This window comes from Dipodomys spectabilis, unplaced genomic scaffold (assembly GCF_019054845.1).
Source record: "Dipodomys spectabilis isolate Male_0828 unplaced genomic scaffold, ASM1905484v1 ptg000257l, whole genome shotgun sequence".
Taxonomy (NCBI): domain Eukaryota; kingdom Metazoa; phylum Chordata; class Mammalia; order Rodentia; family Heteromyidae; genus Dipodomys; species Dipodomys spectabilis.
The window spans coordinates 1,038,938-1,051,164 of NW_024870934.1; the positions used below are offsets into that span (position 1 = coordinate 1,038,938).

Consider the following 12,227-nt stretch of genomic DNA (forward strand, 5'->3'; position numbering starts at 1 on the left):
TGAGGGTGTGTGACTATGAGCATGTGCATGTGTGTGCATGCGTGTGAGAGCATGTGTATGTGGGGGTGACTATATGTATGAGCATATGTATGTGTGCACATGTGTGTATGTGTTTAGGGGTGTGTTTGTGGCTGTGTATGAGCATGTGTGTATACACATGTGTGTGAGAGCATGTATATTTAGGGTCAGCATTGTGTGACTGTGTACGAGCATGTGTGTGTGCATGTATGAGTGTGTGAGAGCATGTGTGTTTGGGGGTTAAGCGTATGACTGTATGTTTATGGGCATGTGTATATGTGCACGTGTTGTGTGTGAGAGCATGTATGTGTGCTTGGGGGTGAGCATGTGTGTGTGCATGTGACTATGTATATAAGTATGCGTATGAGTGCACATGTGTGTGTGCTTGGGGGTGGGGTGAGTGTGTGTGGGCATGTGTGCATGTATGTGACTATGTGTATGAGCATGAGTATGTGTGCACGTGTATGAGCGTACATGTGTGTTTGGGGGGTGAGAGTGTGTGTGTCTCTATCTCTGTCTCTGTCTCTCTCTCTCTCTCTCTCTCTCCCTATGAAGCCACCAGGGTTCTTTCTTATGGCCCCGCTCTAAAGCCCTTTGCTAACTTGAACCCCTCCAGAGTCCCCGCCCAGCCTCACGGTGGGGCTTAGGGTCCCCCCGAGTTCCAGGGCTCCTCCCTGGGTCCCTGGCCTCAAACATTCCTCCACCTTCCTGCTTTTGCTGCATGCGTGCGTGCCGTGCATAGTACAGGGAGGTGAGAGCAACATTTCCAGGCGTGTAAACAGTGTCTGGATCTGCTTTGCAGCGCCCCTCCTCCCCGCCCCCCGCCCAAACCATTTCAGGGCTCACAGCGGCTTCGCCATGCCCGCCCTTGCTCCCCGGTCGTTTTTTTGGAGTGTATGAATCGCACCAAGGGGTTTCGTGGTGGTGACTCAGGCGCGTGTATATTGTTCTCTCAGAGTACCCCCCCACGGCTTTCCCTCCCCCACCCCACCCTCCCCCCACGGCTTTCCCTCCCCCACCCCACCCTCCCCTCCCCACCCTCCCCCCACGGCTTTCCCTCCCCCACCCCACCCTCCCCTCCCCCCACCCTCCCCCCCACGGCTTTCCCTCCCCCCACCCCACCCTCCCCCCCACGGCTTTCCCTCCCCCCACCCCACCCTCCCCCCACGGCTTTCCCTCCCTCCACCCAACCCTCCCCCCCCTACAGCTTTCCCTCTCCCCACCCCCCCTCTCCCACGGCTTTCCCTCTCCCCACCCCACCCTTCCCCCAATGACTCTCTTTGAGGTTCCCATAACACCTCACAGAGTTGTGCATGTTGCAAAATTATTTGCCCTTTATCTTTCTTTTCTCTATCTTCCTCTGAGAAGGGTGATCTCACTTGATATCTTTACTTATATCTACAAAGAGTCTGTTTCTAAATAAGGGCACACTCTTAAGTTCCAGGTATACGTACCTTGGGGGGACCACCATTCAACCCAGTACACCTGGCAGGGCACCCCTGGACAGGCAGCCCTGGGGGCATCACATCGGTGTGAGCAGGTAGGGGTCTTCACACCAGTGTGAGCAGATAAGGGAGCCTCACACTGGTGTGAGTAGGTGTTTGTGTGAGTGGGTAGGGGTCTTCATGATGGTATGATGGGTGGGGGGTCTCACACTGGTGTGAGCAGGTAAGGGGGCCTCACACTGGTATGAGTAGGTAGGGGTCTTTGTGCTTGTGTGAGTGGGTAGGGGTCTTCATGATGGTATGAGTGGGTGGGGGGGGTCTCACACTGGTGTGAGCAGGTAAGAAGGGTCTCACTAGTGTGAGTAGGTAAAGGGGGGCCTCACACTGGTGTGAGTAGGTAGGGGTCTTCATGCTGGTGTGAGTGGGTAGGAATCTTCATGATGGTATGAGTGGTAGGGAGCCTCACACTGGTGTGAGCAGGTAAGGAGGGCCTCACACTGGTGTGAGTAGGTAGGGGTCTTCGTGCTTGTGTGAGTAGGTAGGAGTCTTCATGATGGTATGAGTGGTAGGGAGCCTCACACTGGTATGAGCAGGTAAGGAGGGCCTCACACTGGTGTGAGTAGGTAGGGGTCTTCATGATAGTGTGAGTGGGTAGGAAGTACTTTCACTGGTGTGAGCAGTGGCAGGCTTCATGCTGGTGTGATCAGACCCCTACTTTCCTAGTGCCAGATGAGAGTAGTTTCTGGGGCTATCACCCAGGAGCTCAGCTTCAGTCTCGGGGGGCGGGGGGGCAGGCCTAGCTGGGGTCCTTTGCCTCAGCCTCTCCTCCTGCTGCCAAATCCCACAGGAAGCCAGAGACAAGGGTACCTGGAGAGAACTGCAGTGGGCAGCACCCCCTGAAGATCACAGCCTAGGGAGCCGGAGGGGCCTGGGGTGGGCGTGGGCAGTTCACCCCTGTCCTCCAGTCTGGGGAGCCAGAGGGGCCTGGGGTGGGGTGTGAGCAGTTCACCCCTGTCCTCCAGTCTGGGGAGCAGGAGGGGGCTGGGGTGGGGTGTGGGCAGTTCACCCCTGTCCTCCAGTCTGGGGAGCAGGAGGGGCCTGGGGTGGGGTGTGGGCAGTTCACCCCGTCCTCCAGTCTGGGGAGCAGGAGGGGCCTGGGGTGGGGTGTGGGCAGTTCACCCCTGTCCTCCAGTCTGGGGAGCAGGAAGGGCCTGGGGTGGGGTGTGGGCAGTTCACCCCTGTCCTCCAGTCTGGGGAGCAGGAGGGGCCTGGGGTGGGGTGTGGGCAGTTCACCCCTGTCCTCCAGTCTGGGGAGCAGGAGGGGCCTGGGGTGGGCAGTTCACCCCTGTCCTCCAGTCTGGGGAGCAGGAGGGGGCTGGGGTGGGCAGTTCACCCCTGTCCTCCAGTCTGGGGAGCAGGAGGGGGCTGGGGTGGGGTGTGGGCAGTTCACCCCTGTCCTCCTGTCTGGGGAGGAGGCGGGGGCTGGGGAGTAAGAGTGGTCAGCTCACCCCTCTCTCCTGCAGTCTGTGGACTATGAGCTGAACCGTGCCTTCATGCTGACCGTGATGGTGTCCAATCAGGCGCCCCTGGCCAGCGGGATCCAGATGTCCTTCCAGTCCACGGCAGGGGTAACCATCTCCGTCACAGACATTAATGAGGCGCCCTACTTCCCGTCCAATCACAAGCTGATCCGCCTGGAGGAGGGCGTGCCCGCGGGCACGGCGCTCACCACCTTCTCCGCCGTGGACCCCGACCGCTTCATGCAGCAAGCCGTGAGGTGAGGCGGATGGCCCCTGCCCTGCCCACGCCCTCGGGTGGGGTCCTCCCGTTCCAGGCTCCCTGGACAAGCCTCACTCCATCCATGTCCAGAAGGCCAGCAAGGTGTTGACTGCCTGGCCTGTCTGACCCTGGCTTCACTGCAGTAATGCGTGACCTGGTCACACCACGTGCCCTTGCTGTCCCCACTTCTCAGGTGGGGACACAGACAGCACATGCCACCCAGCATGGCCAGGGCACGGTGCTGCGGCTGTGGGAGGAGGCTGGGGCTCCCTGACGGGGCCTGGGCCGCGGCTGCGGGAGACGGCCAGGGCATGGTGATGGGGCCGCGGCTGCGGGAGGAGGCCAGGGCGCAGTGCTGCGGCTGCGGGAGGAGGCCAGGGCGCAGTGCTGCGGCTGCGGGAGGAGGCCAGGGCGCGGTGACGGAGCCTGGGCCGCGGCTGCGGGAGGAGGCCAGGGCACGGTGCTGCGGCTGCGGGAGGAGGCCAGGGCGCGGTGACAGAGCCTGGGCCACAGCTGCGGGAGGAGGCCAGGGCGCAGTGCTGCGGCTGCGGGAGGAGGCCAGGGCGCGGTGACGGAGCCTGGGCCGCGGCTGCGGGAGGAGGCCAGGGCACAGTGCTGCGGCTGCGGGAGGAGGCCAGGGCGCAGTGCTGCGGCTGCGGGAGGAGGCCAGGGTGCGGTGACGGAGCCTGGGCCGCGGCTGCGGGAGGAGGCCAGGGCGCAGTGCTGCGGCTGCGGGAGGAGGCCAGGGCGCAGTGCTGCGGCTGCGGGAGGAGGCCAGGGCACGGTGATGAGGCCTGGGCCGCGGCTGCGGGAGGAGGCCAGGGCGCAGTGCTGCGGCTGCGGGAGGAGGCCAGGGCGCAGTGCTGCGGCTGCGGGAGGAGGCCAGGGCACGGTGATGAGGCCTGGGCCGCGGCTGCGGGAGGAGGCCAGGGTGCGGTGACGGAGCCTGGGCAGCGGCCTGTCCCGTCCCGCTGTGGACCTCAGACCTGGGCCAGCCTGCAGGGCCCCAGCAGGGAGAGCCACACTGTGTGCCCTGAGCTCCAGGCACTGGGCCGGCAGCCCCCGTGGGTGCAGCCCCGCGTCAGGGGCTCTCGTGCGCTCTGACCTTCCTCAGCCCTGCTCCTCCGCAGGTACTCAAAGCTGGCCGACCCCGCGAGCTGGCTGCGCATCAACACCACCAACGGGCAGATCACCACTGCAGCTGTCCTGGATCGCGAGTCCCTCTACACCAAGAACAACGTCTACGAGGCCACTTTCCTGGCAGCCGACAACGGTGGGTCCCGTCCCAAGGAGCCGCTGGGAGGGCATCTCCGTGGCTGCTGCTGTGCTCAGGGAGAGGAAGGGGCCCAGTACTCAGAGGCTCACCTTGCAGGGTGCCTGGAGCGCTAGACGGGCCGGAGCGGGGAGCCCTGCACCCCCAGCCACGCAGTCTCAGCTTACCACCGCTTTTGAAGACATGCTCTGTGCTTGTCCTCAGTGCTCCTCCATAGTTTCTGGAAGATTCAAGAGACATCCTGTAGGAGCTTTTTATGCACCTACCTGCTTCAGTAGAGGCCCTTGGCCATTAGCGTAGAGGTCAAAGTGGCCATGACCAGAATGCTCTGCCACTGCCGCCTCCAGTCCTCCACCCACAGCACCTCCAGCTAGAGCCAGAGCACAGGCTGGGGCTGGGTCAGGGTTCAGGGTGCTCTCTGAGGAGCCCCGAGGCCCAGCGGAGCACCTCTGGCCACACCAAGGCCAGACGCAAGCAGGGCCCCTCCATGGACCCCACCTTCCACCCAGCCTCGGCTTGAGCGTCCGGCTCCGCCTCAGGAGGAGGTGGCGGCCATTTGGGGTGGGTCTGGGAGCCCTGCTAGGTAGGAGGCAGAGGAGGTCTAGGAAGCGTGCCAGGTGGGCGCCAGGCTGCGGCCATGCAGAGCCTGCCTGCCCTGGGCCCCCGGGCATAGCTGCGACCCACATGGTCCAGCCTGGAGGGCCTGTGCCGCCATGGCTCTAGGTGTGGCTGCGGGGCTGGGCCTGCTTCTGTCTGCTGGTCACGTGGCTGTGGTGGGCGTACCAGGAGTGAGCCGCACTGTCACCGGTGTGTCACCCGTGTCGCGTGTGTCCATCCCCCAGGCATCCCCCCGGCCAGCGGCACCGGGACCCTGCAGATCTACCTCATCGACATCAACGACAACGCCCCTGAACTGCTGCCCAAGGAGGCACAGATCTGCGAGAAGCCAGGCCTCAACGCCATCAACATCACCGCCGCCGACGCCGACGTGGACCCCAACATCGGCCCCTATGTCTTCGAGCTGCCCTTCGTCCCGGCTGCTGTGCGGAAGAACTGGACCATCACCCGCCTGAATGGTGAGTCTGTCCTGGCAAGGGGGGGCCACGTCTGCACCCGTGCTCCCCGGAGGAGGGGGCGGGGGTGGCCGTCCAGTCCTTGTCCTCTCGGGCAGCTCCACACAAGGCTGGGCACTGCTCACGCCTCATGCTGGGCCAGCCCGGCCCGCCCGACGCTCCCACACCGGGGCCTTGCCTCGGGCTCCTGCCAGGGCATCGTTTGGGGGGCACAGACCTCTGACAAGCCGGCAGCCTGGGAACTTCACACTCTCTCAGACCTCCAGTTTTACAGCCCAAACTCCTTTTACATCTCTTAACTATCATCCGTAGAAATGTCCAGACACACTGCTCTTCCCTTTTTTTTTTTTTTTTTTGGTCATGGGGCTTGAACTCTGGGCCTGGGCGCTGTCCCTCAGCTCTTCAGCTCAAGACTAGTGTTCTACCACTTGAGCCACAGCACCACTTCCGGCTTTTTCTGCCTATGGAGTGCTGAGGTATCGAACCCAGGGCCTCATGCATGGGAGGCAAGCACTCGACCCCTGAGCCACCTTCCCAGCTCCGTGTTTCCATTTCTTCTGTGAACTGTCTGTGAATGCGTCTGCCTTTTTTCTCTGTGGATATCTTTTTTCTTAGCTGATCTGTTTTAGTTTTGGGTTTTGTTTGTTTTTTGTTTTGGAAGTGCTGGAGTCTGAACTCAGGGCTTTCTGTGTGCCGGGCAGGCATCCACACGGAGCCGGGCCTCCCGCTCTTTCCTACACTGGTTGGTGTGGGGATAGGGTCTCACTTTTTGACCAGGCCATGCATGGACTGCAATCCTGTTTCATCCTCCGCAGAAGCTGGGTCACCCCAGCCAGCTTCCTTCTGTAGAGACAAAGCCTCATGAAGCTCTTGCTGATCTAGAAACATAATCCTCCCGAGAGGGCAGGCATGTACCACCATGCCCAGCTATTGGTCAAAAAGGGTCTTGTAAACTTTGCCCAGGCTGGCCTCAAACCCACATCCTCCCAATCTCTGCCTCCTGAGCAGCTAGCGTTCCATGCACGTGCCACTACACCTTTCCCCTAGTTTGACTTGAAAGCACTCTGTGTATCTGGGAAATTACTTCTTCTCCTACCTGTCGCAGTGACCTTTCTCCCCCTGGCACTACTCATGCCCTTCCCTGTCTGGGTGGAGGTGGTGGTAGCGTCTGTGCGGTCTTCCCACCAGGCGACTATGCCCAGCTCAGCCTGCGCATCCTGTACCTGGAGGCGGGGGTGTACGACGTCCCTGTCATCGTCACCGACTCCGGGAACCCTCCCCTGTCCAACACGTCGGTCATCAAGGTCAAGGTCTGCCCTTGTGACGAGCACGGAGACTGCACCACGGTTGGCGCGGTGGCCGCGGCCGGCCTGGGCACGGGCGCCATCGTGGCCATCCTCATCTGCATCGTCATCCTGCTGAGTGAGTGCAGCCGCCGCTGGGGCCTCCCAGGCACGAGTGCTGGGCCTGGGCCGGGGCGAGGCCGGCCCCGCGGCTCACATCCCCCGTCAGAGGGCTTTTGGGGGCCCACTAACCTGGTCCTCGTGCAAGCCCTTAGGGTGGAGCGGGGGGTCCATCCAGCTGTTGAGGGGTGTCATCAACTCCCACCACCCCACTCTGCCTCCCAGAGCACCTTCCCCCCTGCCTCCAGCCTGTCTGAGCCCCCTCTGGAGAGGGCCTCTCAGGGGCCCCCTAAGCTCCTCACTCCTGTCACGCCATCCCCCTCCCCTGCAGGGACCTCCCCTCACCTCCTCCACCAGGCCAGGCTCTCCCCCTCTAGTCATCCTGTCCCCCCCGGGGCGAGGTGAGTGCTCAGCCATCGGCTGTCCCAGGGCGAGCGGGAGGAAGGAGAGTGCACACACACAGCGGGCCTCTGCCCGGGCCGCGCCTCACTGACTCATCCAGCTGTGCATTGAGAACACGTCTTTAAATCGGTCTGAGCCGAATGAGCACAGACTCCTCTCTGGTCATTATTCCCTGAACCACACAGCAGTGCACTCAATCCAAAACCACAAGACAGCAGAGATGACAAGAGCACACTGGAGATGTGTGTACACGCCACGCAAACACTGCCACGCTTTGCACGTGGGACATGAGCATCTGTGCATTCCAGTGCCCACAAGGGCAGGGGCCCCAGGGCCCCACGGGTACCGAGGGACCACACAGATACCGTGGACACACGTCTGAGAACGCTATGCCAGGGCCAGGCAGCAAGGGAGAGGGGGAGAGCTTGACTCTGTCCAACCCTGCCTTGGAAACAGCACATAAGCCCATGCACACACATGCACGCACACACCTGCATGCACACACCTGCATGCACACGTGCCCCATGTACATGTGCAAATGCATGTGTTCACTTATGCCCACCGCTACACACATAAGTATGCACACATACATGAAGCATCTACACACAAACCTGTGTGTGCACATATACACAGGAACAAGAACGCACACAGCACACACATGCTTATACAAGCATCCACACTTACATTCACCCAAGTGTGCACACAGAGACATGCTTCTGTCACCATGCATAGCACACATATGCATCTCGTCATGCACACACTCATGAGCTAATCATGTACAGCCATGTGCATCCTCACAAGGTCTCACACAATTGTGTGCACATGTGCCCACACCTACTCACACTGCACACGCAGAAATGCTCATGCGTAAATGCGCACCACCAGTGTGCCCACACCCGGCTCACCGTGTGCCCCGCCCCCCAGCCATGGTCCTGCTGTTTGTGGTGTGGATGAAGCGGCGGGAGAAGGAACGGCACACGAAGCAGCTGCTCATTGACCCCGAGGACGATGTGCGGGACAACATCCTCAAATATGACGAGGAGGGCGGCGGCGAGGAGGACCAGGTGAGCAGCTCCGCCCGCGGCGCGCTCCCCGAGGCCGGTGCTGCTGCTGCTACTGTGGCGGTTGACGCTGGTGCTCGGGCTTGAACTCAAGCACCACCAAGGGCTCCACTCTACCCTAGCCTTTTCATGCGAGGCTGGCTCTCTACCACTTGAGCCACAGTTCCATTTCCAGGTTTTTGCTATTTTTAATTAGGAATTAGATCTCATAGGCTTTTCTGCCTAGGCTGGCTTCAAACCTCAGTCCTCAGATCTCAGCCTCCTGAGTAGCTAGGATTACAGAAGTGAGCCCTCAGTGCCCAGCTCACTCAGGCTTGTTGGGGGTTTTTAGTTTTTGTTTTTGTTTTGCCAGTCCTGGGGCTTGAACTCAGGACCTGGGCACTGTCCTTGAGCCTCTTTGTGTTCAAGGCTAGTGCTCTACAACTTGACCTACAGTACCACATCCAGCTTTTTCTGGGCAGTTTATTAGAGTTAGGAGTCTCACGGACTTTCCTGCCTGGGCTGGCTTTGAACTGCAGTCCTCATATCTCAGCTTCCTGAGTAGCTAGGATGACAGGCGTGAGCTAACAGTGCCCGGCTTCAGCCTGGGGTTTTTACAGTGAGGCCTTTTGTCCTTTTTGCAACTGGAAAGGTGTCATGCATTTCTTTGATGATGCTCAGGCCCCCAGCTTGGCCGTCAGCACCCAGCCTGGGCCCCGGCCATCGTGCAGTTCCCTGGGCCCAGCATTCCCAGGGCAGGATCGGTCGTCTGACCTGGGCCTGTGGAGGTCACAGCGCTGCCTGGCTGCAGAAGAGCTCAGTTTCCACCATTGTGAACTTTCACACTCAGAGGCTCTGTGGGGGAGGGGAGGAGCGCCCGGGCAGCAAAGGCAGTGGTCAGGCCCACACCTGCCTAGAGGACATGCAGGCTGGGGGAAGAAGGACAAGCCATGGGCACTGCAGGCAGGGCAGACGGGGACGGGCCAGGACGCAGTGTGCTCAGAGAACAGGTGTGGTCAGAAGGGACAGTGACAGCATAGGACGGGGCTTAGGATTCTGGGGCGCCCCGGCTGCTCCCCCACCCTCCAGCCTTCCTGACTCACTTGGCCTCCACCCCCAGGACTATGACCTCAGCCAGCTGCAGCAGCCGGAAGCAATGGAGCACGTGCTGAGCAAGGCCCCAGGGGTGCGGCGTGTGGATGAGCGGCCGGTGGGCGCCGAGCCCCAGTACCCAGTCAGGCCCGTGGTGCCGCACCCGGGGGACATCGGTGACTTCATCAGTGAGGTGTGTGGCCTGCGGTGGGAGGGCCCAAGCGTGGGATCGCCTCTGAAAGCCAAATCCTGTTCACACACACACACAGAGCGACAATGAGGGAGAGGCAGCGGCCCCAAGGCTCACCCAGCATAGGCAGCCTCTCCAGAGCCTCTGGGTTACCCAGAAGTAGGTGGGTTTGAACAGCAGTCCCAGACCGCACTGTCCTCGAAATGTCACCTAGACTGCCTGGCTCCAAAAGGCCCCTGGGTGTCATCTGCTGGGAACGCACCGTGTTGCCTCTCTTTCGCCCCAGAGTCTGTGAGAACGCATTTTTAGCAAAAGGACTCCTGTGTAAGTAAGCTCACATTAGCTAAGCCCTTCCCTTCCAGAGTCCGGCCTTGAACACAGAAGGCCATCGTCCCTCATCTGAGGGATGATTGAGGGACACCGTTTCGAGGAGTGGACACAGCCACCCCCACAGCCTCAAGTTCCTCAAAGGAGGTGGGGGGGCGGGGACCGCGGGCAGGCCCAGGGCCATCCTTGCAAGGTGTCAAGAGTAAACCCAGTTCACCCCTGCAGGCTGGGGGCTCTTGAGTCTGAGTTCGTCTCCAGGCTTGCTCTGGGTATTTTTTCAAAAGGAGAGACAGCATGTGTGGTGTCCTTGGTGACAAACCCCAGGGCGGCAGGACGGTGGGGAGGGGGGCCTTAGAGGTCCTGGTCAGCCTCGGCCACCATGAGAACCTGCAGGGCCCCCTGAGACCAGGGGGACGGCCCCTCAAGGGCACGGCTGCCGCGCACCCCGCAGGCCGCACACACAGGGCGCGGGTGTTGGGGGCCCAGGGCCCGGCCAACACTGAAGGAGAGGCGGCCGCTGCTGCGTGCGCTGCCCGGGCCGGGCTCCCCGAGCCGAGATCGGCTGGAGCGGACACTGCAGCTCGGGAGGGGCCCGCAGTCCCCCTCCCTCCCACCGGTGTGGCCCCAGCGGGACGCAGCGCCCCAGCCTTACCCCGTGTCTCTGGCCTCAGGGACTGCGAGCCGCAGACAACGACCCCACGGCGCCTCCTTACGACTCCCTGTTGGTCTTCGACTATGAGGGGAGCGGCTCCACCGCGGGCTCCGTGAGCTCCCTGAACTCGTCCAGCTCCGGAGACCAAGACTACGACTACCTGAACGACTGGGGACCCCGGTTCAAGAAGCTGGCGGACATGTACGGAGGGGGCGAAGAGGACTAGCGGCCCACGTGAGACGGCTCTGGAGGCCGAGGGGCGGCTCGGGGCTGGCGCCCCCCACCCCAGCAGGCCGGCCTGGCTCTGGTGTCCGGAGGCCCCTTCCCGCCCTGCCCTCCCCAGCGCGGAGCTGTCTAGCATGAACAGTCGCTGCCAGGCCTCACCCGACGCCGCCACGGACCGGACCGTGAAGGGAGAGCCGGAGGCACCGCCCTAACTCGAATCTCCTAGAACAGAAGCACTGTCTAAACACAAAAACAAACAAAAGTGCCTTTTGGTACACGTGTCAGATTCCCTAAACTCAGGAGTGACTGGAAGCGAGCAGACAGCCCAAGGCGCCCCCTCCCCTGTCCCCCCTGCCCCTGAGCCCGACGGGCCCCCGGGTCACACTCTAGAAGCATCAAATGAGGATGAGGAGAATCTTGACAGGGTTGGGAGGGGGGTGTTTGTCATTTGTTTTTTTTAAAAAAGTGGGTGACTTGTTTGAAAAAATAGTTTAGGGTCCGGATGCCAACAGCCCTTACTGAAGGCAATCTCCTGGCCCCCAGCCCCAGGCCTTATGGGTAAGGCCTACGTTCCCAGCAAGGAAGCTCCAGGGCCGGCCTAGCCCGGGGTGACGGGCCGGCCTGTGGATGTGCCCGTCTCCCCCTTGGATACTCCCAGGGCCATCCTGGGCCCCCCCCGTCTCCGTCCTTGGGCACTCCAATGCCTCCCAGTCTGCCAGAACTCCGTCTGGGTCAACCGTAACCCCAGTGTCTTCGAGGTCCTCCTTGTCGTTGGTCCAGCCCCTCCTGCTGCCCAAGAAGCTACCGCATCCTGTGAGGCACAACCAGGGCCAGTGAGGGTTAACTCCAGGGGCCGGCGGAAAGCAGTGAGCGCGTGTCGGCCCACACGCTGCACGCTCTGACCCTGGCCACCCCCAGGGCTGTGCAGACGCCAAGAACAGACTAGCCAGTCTGCGTTTCTTGGCGTGCGGAAGGCTTGGCACCAGCACCGACTTGGGTGACTCTGGCAGTCCCTCTCCTCTCCTCTCCTGAGCTGCTGTGGGCAGTACGGGCCTGTTCCAGCTGGCTGGTGAGAGTCACCCCCTCCCCGCTCACTCCTCTGTACCTGTGTCCACAGGCCACACATCATCCCCACTGCTCCCCCATGTCTCTCCCGAGCTGGCTCTGCTCGCCATGGGTGACCTGACCAAGGCCACACTGTGTGGTGGGCGTGTCCAATTCCCACCCAGCCCACCCCCCCCAGAACGCGAAGCCACCGCTCTCCTCTGGATGAGGAGACCGACCTCGTGGGCCAAAGATGCCTCCGTG

General features: G+C 61.6%; 1 protein-coding gene across 2 annotated transcripts in view; it reads left to right on the forward strand.

The window, feature by feature from the left end:
* Positions 1 to 10,947, forward strand: part of Cdh4 (cadherin 4) — a 423,338-nt gene extending 412,391 nt beyond the window's left edge. For both annotated transcript variants that reach the window (XM_042699525.1, XM_042699524.1), the window contains 7 exons: positions 2,987 to 3,240; positions 4,373 to 4,515; positions 5,358 to 5,591; positions 6,777 to 7,010; positions 8,318 to 8,457; positions 9,554 to 9,718; positions 10,714 to 10,947. In XM_042699525.1, coding sequence (XP_042555459.1) covers positions 2,987 to 3,240; positions 4,373 to 4,515; positions 5,358 to 5,591; positions 6,777 to 7,010; positions 8,318 to 8,457; positions 9,554 to 9,718; positions 10,714 to 10,920 — 1,377 coding nt within the window. In that variant the 3' untranslated portion in view covers positions 10,921 to 10,947. The remainder of the gene's footprint in view (positions 1 to 2,986; positions 3,241 to 4,372; positions 4,516 to 5,357; positions 5,592 to 6,776; positions 7,011 to 8,317; positions 8,458 to 9,553; positions 9,719 to 10,713) is intronic.
* The last annotated feature ends 1,280 nt before the right edge of the window (positions 10,948 to 12,227 follow it).